The sequence below is a fragment of the Excalfactoria chinensis genome, chromosome 8 (assembly GCF_039878825.1).
Source record: "Excalfactoria chinensis isolate bCotChi1 chromosome 8, bCotChi1.hap2, whole genome shotgun sequence".
NCBI lineage: Eukaryota > Metazoa > Chordata > Aves > Galliformes > Phasianidae > Excalfactoria > Excalfactoria chinensis.
The window spans coordinates 4,703,576-4,724,730 of NC_092832.1; the positions used below are offsets into that span (position 1 = coordinate 4,703,576).

At 39.2% G+C, this 21,155-nt stretch overlaps 1 protein-coding gene across 4 annotated transcripts in view; it reads right to left on the reverse strand.

Annotated features, from left to right (window-relative positions):
• Positions 1-19,570, reverse strand: part of COL11A1 (collagen type XI alpha 1 chain) — a 120,173-nt gene extending 100,603 nt beyond the window's left edge. For all 4 annotated transcript variants that reach the window (XM_072342935.1, XM_072342934.1, XM_072342933.1 and 1 more), the window contains exons 1-4: positions 18,962-19,570; positions 6,002-6,169; positions 2,972-3,185; positions 689-851 (exon numbers count right to left, since the gene is read on the reverse strand). In XM_072342935.1, the coding sequence (XP_072199036.1) occupies positions 689-851; positions 2,972-3,185; positions 6,002-6,169; positions 18,962-19,076 (660 nt within the window). In that variant the 5' untranslated portion in view covers positions 19,077-19,570. The remainder of the gene's footprint in view (positions 1-688; positions 852-2,971; positions 3,186-6,001; positions 6,170-18,961) is intronic.
• Positions 19,571-21,155: the final 1,585 nt, after the last annotated feature.

Below are 21,155 nucleotides of genomic sequence, written 5' to 3' on the forward strand. Positions count from 1 at the left end.
GTAGTGCACATTTAGAGAAGCTGCATTATTAGCCTGCAAAAATAATCACTGACATAAGAATTCTACCTAAAAAGGCCTCATGATTGGCAGCCACATACTTCCTTAGAGGCATTTTACCCTTCCTATATGTATTTCTTGGCCAGTAAATGATGGAAACATATATGCCCTTATTGCCAAAGTATGTTCCAGTTGCTGGAAAGATTAATAAGTGGGATAAACAATGTGAAAGATCCACATTACGTAGAACACTTTCCAGGTCCTTCCACTCATCTTTCAAGTGCTGTTAACCTGTACAAATATCAGTAACTGCTTTAGAGAGACAGATCTGAAATAATATCATCTAATTTTATCATAATACTTAGCTTTGCCAGACATTCTCATAAATATCTCAGGTATTTCAATAATAGGCAGGAATTCAATGAAAGCAAGCCCTTTCCAGATACCACATAAGCAAAAGAACAGTGAAATGCAGTGTAACTTCCAACAATAGAGACACTTCTGTTTCACTTGTTTTTTATATCAACCTATCTGACACATTCTATAAATTAGTTTCGACATTTTATAAACTTTTCCCATTAAGAAAATTATTCTAATCTTAATTAAATCCTTTTCTCAAAAATAAATAGCTCGATTTTCTTAAAACTAGATTAGGCAACAAACTGAATTGAGTATTGACTTTTTTTTTTACCTCAAATACTTCTTCATCCAGAATCCTGGTTCCAAAGACAGTGATGCCATTAGTGTCCACAATTGCTTTGTCACTTCTCTCCAGTGGTTTTGTTGCTTTTTTGTTGCAGTCAACAATCATTGTAACGCTTTTCTTCTCCACACTAATGGCTACTCGATGCCACCTATCAAAACATAATTCTACTCTAATTCCTGTTTTGAAGAGTATGTCAATGCGTTTATGTCAAAGTAGATTATTCCAGTTAATACACTGATAAAAAGTTGCAGATAAAATTTTAAATGTCTCTATTTGCTTCATAAATGCACAAATGTATTGTGTTTTGTCTATCCACTATATAACTTAGGTTTCTTTGTGCAAAGGAATCTGATCCAGAGCCCACCATCACAATCCTACATTAGGTGAAATTCACTGAAGTTTCATCCAGAGAATGTTAGTGAACTCAAATTAGAAGTGTGTGTGCTGTTTACATTTTATCAGAGTAGACTACTTTGGTTTTCCAAACTACTTAAATAAAGGCTCACTCAGAGCAGCTCTTAGCACTACGTTTTTCTCTCCATTCTTGATGATCAATCCCAAAAATTTTATTACGTTCTTTTGCTTTTCTGTATGCGCTCCACAGCTGCAGATATTTTTCAAAGATGTACAACAGTTCCAACATAGTAGCTTTTCCAGCTACAAACACTGGAAATGATTGCCAATATTCCTGCCAAAATAGCTCCATCTACATAAAACTTCACCAAAAAAGTAAAGCAGTTCAGAATACTGACATGTAATTAACTGTACATTCTTATATGTCTTTTAAAAATTTGCTCAACTGTATCATGTTCTTCATAACACTTGAATGGCAGGGCATATTAATTAGTCAGTCTCCCTGCTGTGACAATTAAAATATCTAAGAACAAGGCACTTAATAATTTAACATGGAGAGGAAAAAAAAAAAAAAAAAAAAAAAAGCATTTTTGATGCAAAAAGTGTTGAGGTCTGTTTCAGTGAGATAAAGAAAATGAGCTGCTGTATATAAAGGGGAACACCTCAAAGCTAATGGAATCTGACTGCTAAACAGTATCAGTGAGCCAGAACTCACTCGGATCACAGTTAAATATTATCATTGTAAAAGCAAACTGTCCATGCATCCTCAGGCACATTACACTGTTTACACTTTTTCAATATATTTCATTTTGAGATGAAGGTTGTTGCCCTAGGTCTTTCCTAAAGGAGCTGAATCAGAAGAAAAAGTCTATTTTTGAAAGCATGCAGAAGCTAAACATGTGGAAAAAATAGCTCAGTATGTAGATAAAACTGACTCCAGTTGGTTTAGAAGTTGTATATGCCCATATACATATGTTATGCACTGCAGAAAATTGTAACAAATTAAGTTCATTTTAGGTGAAATTATGAAAGCCATGTTCAGGATTCATGGTATAACCTCATTGTGTGGCCACTCAAGCCAAAATAATTGTTAATTACTTCAAAAAAATATATTTTATTTATCTTTTTATTGATTTAGAAACATATTTCATTGTAGCTGAATTTACCTGGCACCTTTTATCTACCAATCTGTTTTTTAAACAAAAACAGAATTTCATCTTGTGCATCTTGGATGCCTATGGAGCTTTTCTTTAACTATGATACAAGAAATATTAAACCTTTGAAAGGATATATGTCTCTTTGAAAGCAACAATAACAAATGCAAAAAGCACTAGAATGGTATTCCTGGAAAACAAATGCTTGTCTTCAAAGGGAAGTTAGATTACAAAACATTAACAACTGCAGTTAAAATGCATTAAGTGTATTAATAAGGATGAAGCATGAATCCTTGAAAGGTTTCAAATTAACTCTCCAGCTGACTTTTCCCTAATTTCCTTATACCGGTATCTCAAAAGATCTTATTCATCCACTGTTTTGGTTCAGGATAGGAAAAATTATGCATTGTCATGTCAGTTTACCTTCACTTATCATATCACCTTCAAATGAGGAAGATGACCCTTAAAGTGAGACTACTGTTTCAGTCTTCTAAAAAACAGGAAGTCTTCTTTTGTTTAATTTTAACTTCCATGGCTATTTTCTCACTCACGATTCATAGTTTGGTCTTATTTGTGATTCCATACTCCATTTTAAGCTGGAGTTGCATTCCACTGCAGAGTTCCTCTGATTATGAACCACTCCAATCCAACTATATGGAAATATTAATAATTTATTTAATTATTTACAATATCTGTTTGGAAAGATCGTTATACCATGTTCTGTGGTTTTTTTCTTTTCATCTTAAAATTTTGCACTTACTTGCCATCAGCAATGTTGACTGTTCTGAAAAGAGGGTAGTCTTCTGGGGCAGGCTTTCCATTTTGGTCTTCAAAGAGGAAGACAGGGGATCTTCCAACTTCAACACCTACTTGCTGAATTCCTTGTTCATTGTAGACAGACAGGAGGAAGGACTGGATACCCTTTTTAGGTTTTACTGTCATCAATATTGAAAAATCTTCTGGAAAATCTCCATCTGTAAACAGAACAAAGTATGCAGTTACAAATTCTGAAACTACCCTATGGACATTTAAATTTTTCGCTAAGAGGACCCTATATGCAATCTGTTTTATTTTATTTGTTTATTCTCCAAAATGAATATGGACAAAATTACCGTATGAAAACATTTGCTCTCTTTTGTAACTGTGTTCTTGCTTTAATTCTTAACATATGCAGCATCAGGGTTCTTAAAAAGCATGATTTTTAAAACTACTGTGAAAATGCTTAAGGCAGGTGATGTGTACATCTAGTCTGGGTGTGTGCTCTTCGATCTGATTGTATCCTATAAAAAATACATAGGGGTTTTATCAGAAAGGTGACTTAAATGACTCATATACTTTCTTCAGTAGTTCCTCTTATCACTGCAATGACATAATATTTCCAGATCTTACACATACACTGTGAGAATAAAAGTAATATTCCTCCACTGTTCATCTTAAAATTCAAAAAATGAATAACTTTCCAACAGAAAATGAATGTAAAAGTTTATGCACATACAGGTTTTGGACACTTAGCTAGAACAGGTATCAAAGCCTTCTAAACTATTAAAGTTTTTGGTTATTCATATAGTTCTATTTGGACAATATCAAAAATCATAATAAAATTTGGAGGAAATAAGAAAAAAAAAATCCTTTTTTTTTTTTTTTTTTTTTCCTGGAGGTACATTCCTGTCATTTCTACACTGCACTGGAAAAGATATCTAATAACTGACAAAAAAAAATCAGTAAGACAAAATTCTCAACAGTTATCTCTACAATAGTATAATGCCTTCCAGTCAGTGAAATAAATGTCTGTTGTACTCTGGTTGGTGAATATTATTAGATCTATTTTTTAAATGATGAATGTATTGATACTCTCAGCTTTTGTCATTAGTTCCCTAGAAACCAGAAGTTAATCTGTATGTTCTGATGAGTTATAGGAGTTAGATGGAAGCAAGCGTATGATGAATTACAACTCATTCTGTTTAGCTAAAATAGCATCTCACAGCTCAACCTTGTTTATCACGTGTTGTCTTTTCATAAAGTACTAAGAAAAAGGGACAGACTCATCCAAAGGTCTATGAGAATATTCTTTGAAAATTAAGGACTTCTTGTGATGGGGAGAGAATGTCTGTTTAGCAGGATTCAAAGCAGTTATCATAGTCAACTACTAAAAAATTGTTTCTAGGTTCTTTATTGAAATAAGGTAGCACGTTTTCTTGTGTTAAGCAAGGTTTTGTGGTGGTTTCTGTTTACACTGCGAGTGATCAGTGCTTTTTATTTGCCTCTTGCACAGACAAATGTTGCAATGAGCCATTGAAATCAAGCAAATTCCTCATCCAAGTTATAATCCATAAACTGAAAGCATTATAAAGAAGAGTACTTAAGGCTGTCAAAGGCTTAAGTCTTTGGAAAGTCAGCCAACAACATGAGGTAAATTTTTGTTCTGGCATTCAAGCAAGAATCAAGTGAACAGTTATTAGTGTAGCTGTCAGATCACCTCTTAATGCTACAGTATCATTCATGAACAAGTGCAAGACAACCCAAGCTCCCAGAGTCTCAGGCTTTCACTTAGCATAAAATGCCTGTGCTCTTCTGAACTTTTTAAAACATCAGTGAGTCAAAGCCAGTTTAATCTTATGTCCAGTTGTATTTGAATGAACATTTAAGGTTTTTTTCTCACAGCACTTGGCTTCAAGGATACACATTCCAAAGCTCAAAATATAAGGGTGACAATTACACAGTGCAGCTTCTGCAGCTTTTCAGTATAATGGATCATTTTGCATCTTTTAATGAAAGACTGGTCCACACTCTGATAGCCTTACTTACTTACTGATATCAGCAATGTGTTGTAAATTGCCAAGGGCCAGTGAATAGTATTTTCAAGCAGTGAGCTCTGTTAACCATATGTAGCTTTGTTGAAATGTTTAAAAAATTAATATAGATCTTACCTTCCTAGTGAATTTTGCTTTGGCTTTCTACCAAATGTAAAAAAATGAAGCAACAATTTAAACATGCAAGATACACTTTCGCTGTTTGTAGCTGTTTCCCATATTGCTCTGGGAATGCATTCTTGCTAGGAAATAATAAATATTTCACCATTTTATCTTTATCCATATGACTGAAACTTGGACAGACAAAGAAAGTGAGCAAAATTTCTTTGCTCACATCTGTGTTTGTAGAGGAACTTAATCAAACTCAATGTGTTTGGGTTAAACAAAAAGAGTGACAGAAAACTAGCGGAGTAAAAGCCTTTTTTCAGCATACAATTATTTTCTTCCAAGATGTGATTATTTCATTTTAGAGAAATTTGAGAGAAGATGGAATCGCATTACCTGCTATCCACAACTAGCTTTGTTTAGTCCCCCAAACACTCAGATACTCTTAAGTAACTCTTAGCAGATGGTACTTCTGGGAACAATATTGCAGTGGCCAGTCACAACTCATTTCTACCAGCATAGCATTGGTCCAGGACGAATTGCTTTTAAATAGACTACTGAAACATGGAAGCATGCCAAAGCCACCAAATAAGCTTTCCTTCAGATAGAATCATGGAAAAACTGGGTAATATGACTTACAAACTTGTTCTGGCAATGATGCAGAATTTGAAGAAGAGCTTTATCACTGAAAACCATAAAACAGTTTTGTTCCATGGATTGAGAGCAAATCCTGCCATTTGTGTGCAGACACGCTTCTAGGGATAACAGAATTACTTTGTGGTACTGACAGTGGACTACATGCTGCATTTTTAGATACTTTAGAAGTACAGGCAGTAAGATAAATTAACCAAGTAGTAGCTTTCTGACAGTCTTACCTGGGTACAGCTGCTTTGTTGGGGCACTGAGCTGTGCAGTTTTTGAAACTCTGTAGGCAACATCTGAGCCTTTTGAATTTCTTCTATTAGTGCAAAATCCTGCTGTTCTTGATACTCCTTCCGGTGAATTATGAAATTCTAATACTTTTAGCACATCAACTGGTTCAGCTGAAAAGTTTAAAAAAAAAAAAAAAAGAAAAGAAAAGAAAAGAAAAAGTTATCCATCTTCCATCCCCACAATTGGCAAAAAATGCATTTCATTGCAAAAGCATCTGTGTAATCATAACAGTAACTGCATCCTGGATTGATTTTCACAGACAACTCCTACATCAGAATGTTCTTTTAATGGGATAATTAATTTTTTAAGTATGTAAAGGTTCATCCAATCTAACATAAATGTTATGATCAGATATTTGAATGTCTTGACTCATTGAAAACCAGTTTCCCAAAGGCAGGGGAATTTGGCGGTTTAAATTTATAACACATTTTATTGAGTAACTTGTAAGAAGTAATTCTAAAAGTTTCAGAAGCATTCAGCTACTAATCTACTGTCAGAAACTAGTGCTGCTAACATTTGGAAATACAAATCCAAAATGTTTATTACAAGCTAATACTACATACAATCTGAATGAATGCTACAGTACACACCTGCTTTAACTCTGTTGCTTAAAATGTCCTACTGATTCAGTACATTCAAACAAGCACCTGCCTTCATCCTCTGGATGAATAACATTAGTAGATATAAAGCTCTTTCTATGTGTAACCATATTTCTAAAGTTACTGCAGGAACGCTCGCATTGTTTTTTGGTAGCGGATGGCTACTTTTGCAGTATCTATAGTAATTTGAACCAGTCACTGGAAAACTCAGTAAAAGTATAAGTCAACCACTGCTATGTTCTTTTTTCCCTTTGCTCTTTTATGTAATTTGTACCAGATTATTTTTCTTCATTATTTTTTTGTTAGAACAAAGGCTGGCTGGGAAAGTCTTCATCCTTGAACAAGATTATTCATTACTTCATGCTCATTCTACTGCTAAAAAACTTCTAGTCATAAAACAGAATAATAGAAGTAAGCAATATTCAAACCACAAATTCTAAATAACAAAAACAACCATTTGTTAAAAGTCTATAGGTAACATTTATTTCCACAAACTGAAAGTCAAGAATCATGAACAGTAAAAAAAAAAAAAAACATACTCAGTTTACAGTGGTTTCTAAATAGAAAAGGCATATGAAATTAAACAGACAAAAAGATTAATCAGCTCATCTCCATTAATAAGATGGCTGACTTACTTAATATTTACAGACTGCAACATAAATTGTTTCCCTAATGTATATAAGAGACACTTCAAGCAATCAATGAACAGAAAATGAGTGCCTTAGAGTTCTTTAGATAAAGCAGACAGGAATTCCTAAATTTTAATATCCTCCTTCACAAAAGCATGCTTTTCATAGAAACCTACTTATCATTCATTCATAGAATCATAAGTATCTCTAGTTGAAAAGGATCCAGAAGGATCTTCGAGTCCAACTCCTGGCATTCATCCTGTGAAAAACACAGGATTTCTGATTTTGTGCCCCCTCCACAAATATTTTTGCAGAATTCTTGTGTACACCATTTTTAAAAGCAGATTAGGATGTAACCAGTCCTAGCTGCCACTGCAAACAGGGCCTCAGTGTTAAAACTTTGCACTTTTCCTGTGTTAAGCTGCCATATATTTGGATTTCTGCAGATGTTCTCTCTCCTACTAGCAGTTTTGTTCTGGTGTATTTCAATATTTTTTATATTTACTGAAACTATGGAAATGAAGTTGGAACAGTCGTGAACACCTACATTTGTCCTTACATTTATAGACAGGCTGACATGACATTAGTCTCAAGAGTTCTTCAGAAGTGCACCATGCACATTCAAACCACCTACACAAGGCCTCTACAGAAAGCACTAAATACAGTTGCTCTTGATAAGTCACAAAGCTTGTGCTTCTAAGAATCCAGCCAAAAATAAACAGGTCTTGGAAAACAGCAGAGCTTAGATCCTAACTGTTTAGAGTTATCCTTCCTGAAGTACAAAGCAGGATGAGAAATACTTGCATAGCCAATAAGTGGCCTGCTTAGAAGACCAGGATAGAGAAGTAGGAAGATGGCTCACAAATTCAGGAAAGAACACGGTTTAGAAGTTATCAATGGAGACTGTAATTGCTCTGCCACTTTCATATGGTTCTGCAGTGCTCAGTGTCACTGTAACCTGTGAGCTTCACCTCTTCCTGTAAACTATCTCTTCTCTAGCATGCTTCTCCCACAGAATTTCTGGGATGAAACAATAAGAAACAGCCAGAAACAGCACCAAGGGCATGCTGTTTGCCTGTTTGTATGAAATTCAAATTAGGATTACTGTTTGTATGAGGGCTGCTCTCAAAGTAATACCTCCCATTTTATTACGTTGACCCAAGACATGCATATAAAGGACACCGTTAATTTATTAGCAGACATAGGGCCACTCACAAGAATTTTCTCATAGCTTATCTAAGTGATTTTACTCTGTAATATAATTCGCATTAATAATTTTCTCAGATGAGAAGAAAGCTGCAAACTAATTATATACTGTTGCATCCTTCTGATTTAGCACTAAGATCTGAGATTGCAAGGAAATAGACCACAAATGAGAAAGCTCTGTTCATCAGTCATTGGGGTGCAGTTAACTCTCCCTGTGAAACTTGTGTATCAGCTTTGAAAACTGGACTATGTAAGTTTGTCAAAATACAGAATATAGATCCTAAAAGTCAGTCTTGTCATGCAGGGGCTTGATGGCCATTCTTTTATGTTTCCACTGATGGAGAACCAACTGTAAGTGCTCATTCTTCTCATTAAGTACTATAGTGAGTTTCTCAACAGCATATATCCTTATTTTGAAAAACAAAATTCAAAGAGAGATGCGCAGCTTTCACTGCCACTAACAGATTATACAGTAGTAGCCAGAGCAAAACAGTTCACAGGTGCTGGGATTTCTGGAATGACAAAGGAGAATCCTTCAGAAATCACATTTTTAGAACACAGAGGTGTATGATCTTAAGTGTCTCAGCATCTTTCAGCTTACCATCCTGTTAATCAGATGGCTCCAGCATCATTTCATAGTTTTCGAATGTAGTACAAGAAAATTTTAGCTATGTACTACCTCAGCGCTTGAAATAACACTGTAGAATGGCTTGGGTTGGAAAGGGCCATCAAATTTCACTCCTCCTCTCCACCCTGCCATGGGCAGGATTGCCACCCACTAGATAACTTGTAACTTTTAATATTTAAATTTGTAGAGCCAAATTCTGGTCTCCATTACTGTGGTATGACTGAAGTACCTCTACTCACTCAGTGAGCTTTTCACATTTATACTGGTATGGATGAGAACATTTGGTTCACATTACATGTAAGACACAGACCATATTTAAGCTTCCTTTGCTTTTTTCCCCCACCCTAAGGTTTCTATTTACTTCCTATGGAAGAAGAAAAGAGCAAGATAGAACTAGATTAGTAGAAACACAAGAACTTCTATGCTAGTTTAGAATTATACCAAAATAAGTGTAAAAGCATGTTAAGTAAGAAGAAAATCCACCTCTGCTGGCACCTCCCTTTTGGAAATTAAAAGGAAAAGAGCAAATGACTGAGCATGATAAATGGTTTTTGATCTGGTCCAGCTAAATAAATAAGGAGCATCTAGAAGTCAGTGGGGCTAATTAGCTCTAACCTGGATCCCAGATCACAGCGTAATACTGCAAGGTCAGGATACATTATGAGAATGAATTACATGAGGGAAACTTCATACGTTTTACGTTGCAGCTTTTTTGTTAGCATTTTCAAGGCTAGACTTCCTATGCATACAATGATACATTTACTTTAAATCCTATGGCAGTGCTTTACATTTAATGCTTTAATAATCACATTTTAAAAAAATATAAAATCATAAATTGAAAAAAAAAAAGAAACTGTAAAAAACTAGATTACATTTTGATTGTATTTTAATAGTTAAAAATACAACTTTCACTTTATTTCATTTCACAATCTCTAGTTTCCATAGTTTCTATAATAATAAATAGGAGGCATTACTTTTGGAACAAGCTAAGTGTATGCATGTTAAAATCTATCTGACACTGCAATGGGGAACAGTACAGTACACAAAAAGCATACATCAAAAGTGTATCTAATGGCAGCAGAAATATCTCTGGAATTACGTGAGCAGCAGCATTTGGGATAAAAGGGTAACGTTGCTATTTATTATCTTCCTAGCCATAATCATGTTGTAAGGCTAAATACCTTTATTTCAGTAACTTTGCAGTTAAGTAAATATTTTGATTTACAACAGATGCTTTGTTCTAATTTCTAGATAATGACCAACTGAAGCAATGATCCAAAACAAAAAGAGGTTTTCCACACAGGCTTCTGTCCCGCATCTCTTTTAACAGGTAATGTGTTTCTGTTAATCAATTTACACTTAAGCACGTGCAACACTTCAGCTCCTGTTTCTTCCCTTATTTATCAGCTTCCATTCACAGCTTCTTACTGGAAATCTGAGTCTGCTGCTGTCACAAATTGACAAATTCTGTGTTGGATTGATTTCTTTGACAGAAGATGACCTGGACTTATTTGCAGAAAAAGAAATGCTTAGCATACTTATGTAGTGATTCCCCCCAAATTCGTTTTGACTTCTATATGCTAACTGGCTGTACGAAAGGTTTCTAACCATCTTTTCCTACATAAAGCTCTACTGAGAAGCAGTCTATAGGTCAGTTCCATGAGCAGCTGCAGTTCATCACAAGCATGCATTTCTCTTATTATATCATATCTTAGATCTTAAGAGTTCAAACATCTATAGTGATCCTACCACAGATGAATACAGTGGTACTCAGCAGTCTTGGAACAAGTGTACATTGAAGAGAGATTATTTGTTGAGAGTTCTTTTTTGAGTTAATTTGATTATCCCTTTAAAGAAAACTAAGAAAGTCAGAATGGCCAGTTGTCCCTATAAACAAAAAAGTCCCACACCTTGAGGTTTTTTTCTGTTCTAAATGTTAATGGGCTGAAAGCCACTCAGAAACTTCAGTGAGCATTGAAGATAGCCCTGCACATTTTTGGGTAGGATACATTAAATCTGACATCTGTTCTCTGTCTATGAACTGTACAGCAAATAATTTTTGACTGCAGCTAATGGTGATGGTGATCAAGGACCAAACAGTTCAAGAGACTTTTATTGAAGACAGGGTTTGCAGAGTAAAACAATCAGCTTCTGTAATTTCAGAAGGAAGGACAGCCATCAGCCTAAAAGGACTGACAGGAAAGTGACTGCTGTGGCAACTTCTGGCTACACAATTAATTCCCAAAAGAAACTGTTGAGAGGGTGACTCATTTAGAATGAAATATATTTCTATTTCTGTTCAAGAGCCTAATGAAGACTGGAAGTCAAAATCTGATTGTATTTAAATTTTGTTCTGATAACTCCTGGGTTTTATGCTCTGAATTTTATGAGACAGCCCAGGCACAGTGATCCTTCCCTATTTAGCTGATATTTACAAGATACTCCAAGATGCTCATTGGTGAACATACTTTAAATACATATAATAACAAAACTAAAAGGGGAAAACAGAGACAGTATTATTTATTTCTATGGATATATCTTAGGAATCTGAGTGTGCTACAGTTTGCTATAATTTCAGTAAAGTTAGTAAACATGACTTTGCCTTCTTCACATATAATAACCATTATGGGTTTTCTTCCTGAGCTATCATTGTTCTTCAGCCATGTCGTTCTTTTAATGAATGAAAAAGTGAGAACTTATCAGGAATTATCCCAGAAATAGCCTGTAAGAATTGCAATCAGTAATTCGTAATTGGTGAGATACAACCCTGTTGTAGAAAAGGGATGCATCTGCCTCAGTAAAAAAGCATTATCTGAGAAATTCATGAAGACAAATGTTTCTAAAGCACTATTACTTCATATTATTCCATGGAATTATACTTTGTTCTGCCAGTAATCTGTTCCAACAGAACCACTGCAAAACTAAAGCTTAAGAGTATTGAAACATTTATCTTCCATTCTAAATTGTGTGGTGGTGGTTTTGTTGTTGTTGTTGTTGTGGTTTTTGTTTTTCTTTTTAAGTTTAGTCCACTTTTTTTTCTAGATCATTTAAAGATCTTTTAAGGAGTAGCAGCTATTACAGCATGGTAGGCTGAAATATGCATATTTAGCGAGTACTGATGAAAGGACTTCTTATAATATCTGTGTACGGGTTTTTCAAAGTAGGACATTTTTATGGTTAGATTTCTAGGTGTATATTTAGGAGCTCAAATAGAAGGTACTGGCTGCTCCTCTGTTTTGAATCCGTGTTACTTATTAAGGGCATCATGGACAACAGTTAGTGACTTTTCTTAAATTCTTTTATTTTCAAAAGTGCTCATTCTAAGGACTACTATGGTTATAGTTTCCAGCTGGCACTCGTTAGGAAGCCAATAGCTAAATGAATGGAAGAACTGAAAATATTTTCATGAACAACAAAAAAGGCCTTAAAGGAATGGCTGGTCTTTGCTTTCTGCTGCTCGCCTTTCAGAACAGTGCTTTCAGGCCAGAAATAAGGAGAAGCTGGGATTTTTTGTTTTGTTTTGTTTGTTTTTTAAAGCCTTGAAGACAGCTTATGTCAAAGTTCTTCTACACAGTTTTGATGTAGCTACCATTTGTCTAACTGTTTCAGCAGTCCTCCTACTGTGAAATCTAACTTTTCCTGTTTGCATTCCTTGTCCCAGATTATTAGGCCAGTATCTGATTCTGTTAACAACAGCAAGCAGTTTAGTTTACCAGACAAACCTATGTTTGCTAGAACACCAATAGCAACAAATGCTGCCCCAATCCTGAATGATCTGCAAGAAAGTCTTCCCTGGCAGTGTTACAGTCTGGATGTGCTGAGCTTAGTCTTTTGACCTGTAGGACACAGTGCAAGAGCCATCTATTACTAGAAATCTGTGCTATTTCTAAAGCAGTTTTCATTCATGCTTTTACCACCGCATATTTTAAATATTGTCTCTGTGGGCAATTATGATGGATATCTTTTAAAAATTGAAATACATGTAAGTCATTACTATTAATTTACTGCATTCTTTATCTGGTAAGCATTAATACTGAAAGAAATGCCCAAGGGCAGGAATTCAAAAGCACATTTTAATCAAGATACTTCACCGAGCTTTCCAGTTTTTCAAATATGGACACTTTTAGGTTCTCACTGCAGGCTCTCGTCTCTGTAATCCAAGCAATGCTTTCTTGCAGTCCAAGCACCAGATGACTTTGATGAGTAAGCTTGCAGGCTCAGTTAAACTAAAATATTCAGCAAGAATTAAGAATCGTTCTTTCTTGGTTTTGTTATTTTACACAGCTCTAGAATATAACCTACGTCTTGAGGCTGACATTTCATTTTTGCTTTCTATACTTTTCATCACTTATAGCAAAACCTTCTTTGAGAGCAGACAGATTGTGTAAGTAACACTTCTGAATTGTTTATTCAGCAATGTTGACTAAAATTAAGCACAGAAGACCTGATGTCAATTCCATAAACTATATCACTGTTACTTATAAAGGACTGGGCTGCTTTCATCATCTGGTGTAGCCCTCCACTGATCCGCCAGTTTGCAATATTTTAACTTCTATCTCAGTATTTCTAAGTTTCATGACTGTAGGAAATACTGCCTCGGTATTTCCTATTTTATACTGCAACAGATAATGTCAGAAGTGCAAAGTGTCAAACAGTGTTGAGACCTCTGGTAAACATTCAAAAGTTCATTTTGTAAAGATGGTGGAGGCAGTACTTCTAAATGTGAAAATCAGCAACAAGTATGAAGTTGTTGGAGCATCCTATTTCTATTACCATATCAAAAAATGTTCATTGCTATAGGAAGAGACAAGGTGTGCTCTCAGCAATTAAAAATGAAAGAGGTGATTTTCATTAACCATGCAACTCAAAAATTCACCATGCTTTCACTGACGTCAAAGGCATAATCTCCCATCTGATAGCAAGTCAAGGAATCTAGTCCCAGTTCTGTACCCTACTGATACTAGCAGTTCTGCTTAAGCAGGAAGCAAGGTTGTAAAACCTTGATTATTTTTTGTTTGTTAACTATGAATGTTTGATTGAAACCTATCAGATTACTAAAATATTTTGGATAGATAGACAGATGAGGAGACAGAATGAGTAAAGAATAAGCTATGGTAACACTAACAAAGCGACAACAATTTGACTTATAACTGCAGTTGACTTAAATTGCAGGCTGCTAGTACTGGTATTCATAGCAGAATCAGGATGTTCAGTTTTTAATCATACTTTATAATACATCTTTCAATTTGCTTTGTAGCAAATACTTGGCTTCCATAGTATAAGCTCTGCCAAATAACATCGACTTCACATACTGTATGCATTAACACCTTGACATACACTAAAGTCCCAGCCTTAAAATTCACAAAGATTTTTACAACCCTTTATGTGTGATAATGTGTTAAAAAGAATTTAAGTTCTGTCAGATTCTATTACTATTGTTATAACAGGGTCAGCAATTAATCCTTACATTTACAGTGTGTAAACTTGGTATTTAATACTGAGTAGTACAGTTATAAGCCATTGCAACAGGCACAAGTGTCCAGATGGCAACTGCCATCTACTGTGTCCAGCCAGAGGGCAAATCTGTGTCACTACATGAGACTTCACAGTCTTGCAGGACTAGAGATTCCACCCAAGCTCTGCCTTGTTGGAATTAAGGGCCCTATTTGGAGGAGACGAAGTATCTTTGAGCAAGACAACTGCAATAATGAATATAGCGATCCCTTTGCTACACTTTATCGCTGACACAGGTACTAATTTTATCAGCAACATTTATTTTCTTATCTCTTTTTTCAGCAGTAAGAAAACAACATGCACCAGAAAAGCTTTTGTATCACAGATTGTTTCTAGTGATATTCCAACAATTGGTGCCAAAAGCACTGAATGTTTACATGCACTCCACATGTACTTACATACAATTACATTTATTAGATACACACAAAGTCGAAGTTGAGAGATATGCAACAGCTTCTTTTCCTGCACAGCCTGCAGTCTGAATGGTCCTTTCTGAGAAGTCTTTTTCTAAATTAAATGCAAAGATTCATACTCTGGAGAATTTGCAACACATACCAGTCATTCTTCTGCCAGATGGCTGCTGCTGATGTTGATGTAATTATTTTACCCCAAAAGTAATTTTTTCAATGTAAATAATATAGCAAAACAGAGCTGTGCATGCTAGTCTCTTTTGCTCTATACTGGGAAGAGAGGACCATTTCACCTGCTGATCCCTGGGACTCAGAAGAAACTTCAGCTAGGATCACTAGGACAATCCAGTCAAATCTCCCTTTGATTTAATCATTTTTGTCTATATTTTATCTGAGACACCTCTATCTGCTCTCTGTTTCAGAAGGTTTGTGGCATTTTCTTAAACCAAAGTTAGCACAAAAATAGCCATTTTACTCTGAAATAATAATAATAAAGATGGCAGTTTCACATTCTATTTCAATCTTAAAAGTGAATCAAATACTTAAAAGTATCATATATCAGTAACAGTTCTGAGAAGAGATTAATCCTTTCTAGTTTAGGGGCACCTTTTCATTACTGGCTTAGAGTAATCAGATACAGCAAACAGTTCTCATTCAATAAACAGATCCGTATCTTCCCAGTGTTACTTACTAAGCAATTACAATTAAATATCAATATTGAGCCCACAAAGAAAACTGTCCTTTTGCCAGTACTAATGGACCCAGTTCTCTATGCCTTCTGCACCTAGAACTCCCAATAGTTTCCAAGCTTGTCCGGGAGAAGCACAAGGAACCTTTGTACTTCCTAAGATGACTGACTGTATAAAAGTGTCTACGGTATACGAGGAACCAATCTACTTGCCACTCACACAGAAAGTATCTTTACTATATATAGCTTTAAAGCCCCATTTTCAGTAAGAAATCTTAAATCTTTTTGCACTCAGAGCTGGATTGAAAACGCTTATAAATAATAAAAAGGCTAATTTTTCATTTCTTGGCCATGAAAATTAAATCAGGATCACAATAGTGCATTGATGCCAGAGCCTTACAAAAAATTTATAGTGTTGAAGCCATGCCATTTGGACTAAATGAGTTTATTCATTCCAAACACATCACCAATAGATTTAGTATTAAAAGGTGAGGAAGGGGAAAGGAAATCAAAGGATGTCTTTTAAAATACTGAATACTGTTTACTTTTGGCGAGTCCTAGAGCAGAAATATTTTCTAAAAGGAGCTGCTTAAGTGCTGGTGGGCACTGAGCTGACCAAATATGAGTCACTGGCTTTTCCATTCCGCTCCTTCTCATTTCTATAACCATTCGAAAGAAGAAATAACTCGAGCAGATCTTCACACCTCCTTTCTCTGTTCTGTGGATGACACCTCATACTTCTATTTCTTTTCTGTGTTAAATAAAGCAACTTGGGGGGAAAAAAATACATAAATTTGGGGAATCTTTTGAGGTTTTTCTGAATGGAAAAGATTTTGCTGTCTTAAGAAGTCACCAATGTATAATTCATCCTTTATACAAATGCATAATGAAATTTTCTTTATGTTTCTTTACAAAGTGGCATTTTATGAAAACACAACTGAAGAATGCAGGATTTAATTTAATAGATTTTATAAGGGCTATGATTCATATTTTACCATAGTCAAACCTTACAGCATTTTCATTGAGTCATATTGTTTCCTCACTGCAGTATTCTGTTTCATCTGAGTAGATTCCCTCTCCAACTTTCAAACGTGAGTTATTGTGTCCTTTTTTATCCCTGAACTACTTTAAGTAAGGGTAGAATACGCACAAGACAACACTGATGTATCTCCCTCATACTCTGTCAGGGAAATTGTGCCAAATTCTTCTCCCTTGGTAGTCAGTGGAAATACTCTGACTTCAGTAACAGATGAAGCCCTGAGCAGGCAGCTCCCTGCATCTCTAAGCAAATGGCATACTGTATTTGCTAAAAGCGAGGCAGGAATTTCTCTTCAGAACGCCCCTACAAACATGAGAAGCCTGCAGCACTTTTCCCAAAGTGTCCTTTATGCAGAAGACTAGAGGAAAGGATTTTTGAAATAGTTACCAAACCTAAAAACCTATCGATGTGCCCAATGGTGAACAATTTTAAGGAAGTACCAGCTAACTTCTAGGGTTTTGTTTGTTTGATTGATTGATTGATTGACTGTTTGCTTTCCGGGCTGCTTGGGTTTAAATTTTCATTCAACTTTTCATTTGTGTCAACACAACATGTGAGGATAATCTCCATAAATCTTGCTTACTAAAGTCACTTTTACTGTGCTCCCAGGAAAGCGACATAAAACATCAAAATCTATCGTGCCTTTGTATACAGCAATCCTTCTTCAGTAAATTTAGTTCTGACATAGTAAACCGAATCTTTGAAGCTCTGCGAGATTAATTCATCCTCAGCATAACTCCACTGGAGTCCGTGGAACTGCAGCGAGGATGAAATTTGACCCCTTCAAGTCCCTGGCAGAAATGGGACCAGCAGGGGGCAGAAGCCCTGACGGAGCTGACACCGCCAAGGTTGTGACCAGGTATAAAGGGCTTGAATGGAGACCCCGAACACCTTACTGTGCTCCCACTAGGACGCCCGTTGATTCAGAAAGTGGAGATTCGCACAGAGAAGTACTTCTTAAAAGTAATAATAATTTAAAAAGCCTAAAAGTTAAAACTTTATTGGTGGAGAGTTAAAACTCCTTCACAGATGCTCCAGGCAGGAACTTGATGATCCTTGAGGTCCCTTCCAACTCAAGTCATTCTATGATTTAACGCTTCTGTGTCTGACACGCAGGAAAATGAAAACCTCAGACCCAGCAAGGTTGCCCCCCAAATAAGCCTGCAGGCTCCAGAGAATGGGAAATGAAGGAGGGAGGAAGACGGGCTGCGTTTCCAGCCAGACAGGAGGCGAAGGGGCTCAAGCCACGGTGGCTCACGTATCGCAGCTCCGGAGATATGCGAGCCAAGCTCACAAAGCCGCAGCGCACCGGACGGGACGGTGCGGCGGTACCCGAGGGCCGAGCAGTGCCTGGGGGCAGAGATTCCCTTCTGCAGGAGCTGCCTCCGTGTCCTTCATCTGCTGCCGGTCCCCAGCGGGCTGCACCGTACCCACCGTGTCCACGGACACCTAAGGGACCACTCGCCCCCCCTCCCAACCTCCCTTTCCCCTCCCCCCGGGGGCGGCAGGAACGGGAGGAGGCAGGGGACGGCAGCATTGCCCGCGCAGAGCCCGGGGCTTGGCCTCCTCCTCCCCGGCACGTCGTTCCGGCGTGCGCCCACCTGCGGGGCTGCCCTCCTCGGCGCTGCCAAGGGCCTCTGCCATACTTCTACCCTGTCGCCCTGGAAAACATTCTGCCCGCTGCGAGCCTTTGCAAAGGAAAAATCAGTGAGGGGAGGAATGGAGAAAATCCGAGAGGAGCCTCCACCCCCAGCTTTCCCCTTCCTCGCCTCTCCGAGGAGGCAGATGGTTGTCGCTCAGTTTCTGCCACAACTTCGTGAACTTCAGCAGCGTCAAGACTCTCTAAGTTCAACAGAACTGAAAACCGTAGGCACACTCTATAAACCTGAGTAGGGTGCTGGACGACGGGAAATCGCTCCGCGCAACGCGTGTTTGTTTCACCATCCCGTCTCGCCAGCGCATCCCCTCAGCGGCACTGAGCCCAAAGCGGCGCCGAGGTGGGACGGGAGGCTCCGAGCGGGCACCCGCGCTCCCAGGGGCCCTCGGCGGGGTCCGCGCCCCGGGCCCGAGCCCTCTGGGTTCCTCCTCGCCCCGGCAGCGGAGGCGCTCTGACAGCCCCGGCCTTGCCTTGGATCTCTCCCCCGACGTGGGGGGAGAGAGGCGGCCACGGCGTGTCCCCCTTTCCTTACCTCCTCTGACCTCCGCAGCCTGGAGAAGGACAGCGAGGGTGATGACCACGGTCACGGCCGAGTCCCAGGGCCACCTTTTCGTTTTCCACCGCGTGGACCACCTCTGCATCTTCATGCTGGGCGCCCGCGAGTGTGAGTTAAACCCGGGCGCCTTCAACTTATACTCCGTCCTTTCCACAATATTCCCAGAGATGATTTCTCCTATAGAGCCATACGTGACCACACCGAAGGGATTCTCTCTCTCCCTCGCCCGGCCCTGTGCAGGCCCCTCCGCCCCGTGCTCCCCGGTGCCCTGCCTTCAGACTGAAGGGAGACGAGGGGCTTTAATCAAAATGCACGGAGCGCCGCATCCCCCTAAAGGCTTCATCCCGTCAGAGGGCTGGGCGAGCGGCTCCGGGGCCACCCCTGCGCCCAACTGACAAGGCAGCCGCCGCCCGGAGGCCAATCGCGACGCACCCCCGGCCGCCCACAGCACCGCCCTCCGCTTCGGCGGTGGCACACCGGCCGCCCACGGCACCTTCGGCCGCCGTGTCGGTCAAGAACGGCTCTCCCGAAGGGGAGCTTAAGGAACAGGAAACCGCGTTGCGGGAGCGAGCCGGGGGACGCCGACTGGTGTATGCCGTCCCCGGGGCGCGGAGTCCCCTCATCTCTGCCGCCCCCCACCCCACCGTCGCGCTGCGGAGCATGCGCAGTGCCGCCCGCGGCGCCCCTCGGAGCGGGTGGCGCGAAACGAGGTTGCAGAGGGGGCGGGCGGGGGGCGACTGTCCGGACGAGTGGAGCGGGGAGAGCGAGGGGGGGTGTGCCGGGCGGCGGCGTGTGAGAGGAGAAAGCAGGCTGAGAGAAGGGCTGGGGGCGCTTAGGGGAAGGCCTGCCCCGTGAGAACGGAGGGAGCGGGAGGTGAAATCACGCACCAGACAGCCACCCGCTCCCCGTCGCACCACGTCCCGGACGTGTGGGAGCGCGCTTAGGAGCTCCTCCCCGAAAGGCCCCCCCCGTTCCCACTCGAGTGCAGCCACGGGGACCCACCTGTGAGAGGGGAACCACCGCACTACTCCTGGCTCCGCGTCCAGCCGCGCTCCCCTGGAAGGTGGGATACTTGGGTCACGTTGTGGTGGAAGTGCGGATGGGAACTGTGAAAGTTGCCTTCATTGGGATCACTTTCTACTTAAAGAAACAACTGTTAACTAATAAGCAGAGGCTGGAACCACAGCAGAAAGGTTACTGTTACTCAACACATTAAGTTAAGGAGTGTATCATCCTTTCCTACTGCACCCAATGCTTTGCTGCACTACGATACTCTATCCAGCTCTTTCTGGACTTGCTTTAATTGATCTTGTACTTAGATTTACAGGTGAGGGTTCTGACGGTGTATAGCAGTTATCTCTAGGCCCCCCATGTCTTACTGGGTGCTGTTTGTCGAGGAGAGGTGAGGGTCTGGCACTTGGAGCAGTCAGCTGCAGTGCAGCAGTGCAGCATCAGAACATCAGGTCTACCTCACTTGTCTGTACCAAAGCCTGCTCCTTCAGAACAAGTCCTTCAGTTATCTGTTTCAAGCCCTAACCACAGACAGATCCCAAAAAGTCAGGCATTAATGAATGAATTAATTAGTACTCTTACTGTTGCCCTTCCTCTTTGTGTTGTCCTTGGTGGCTTACTAGAGGCTTCAGAGGGGATGGTAAGATAATCTCTTTGGTGCCTCCTTCTTCCTTACAATGCCAGTAGGTAGCCCTGCAAGTGGTTTATTCTTTTTGCTTAGTACTTTGTTGCTGGCAAATCCCATGCACCATAAAGTCTGAGTTTCCTCTTGATGTTTATAAATCAGACGTCTTTCTGTCATCAACACTCTTGTTACATCCAGTCTATTCTCACACACTGCCTCCGGCACTGATTTTTTGAGCCTTGCTATTAGCCTGAATTAATACAGCTACAATGGATCATAGAGAAAAAAGAAAAAAAAAGAGAAAACAAAAAGGTCTGTCCCTATCAAAAAGGGGAAGAGGAAGCGTTTCAGATAGGTGGTGAAAAAGGACAGGTAAATGTCAAAGTGTAAAGAATGGTAACTCAGCATAATGACTTTGCAGTTACTTCAATTTTAAGGTACATAATTCAGACCCCAAAATGTCAGCGAAAAGATACCCACTCATTTCTATGGTCCGGCATTGGTTCTGAGAACAACTGGGACAAAATGCTGAAT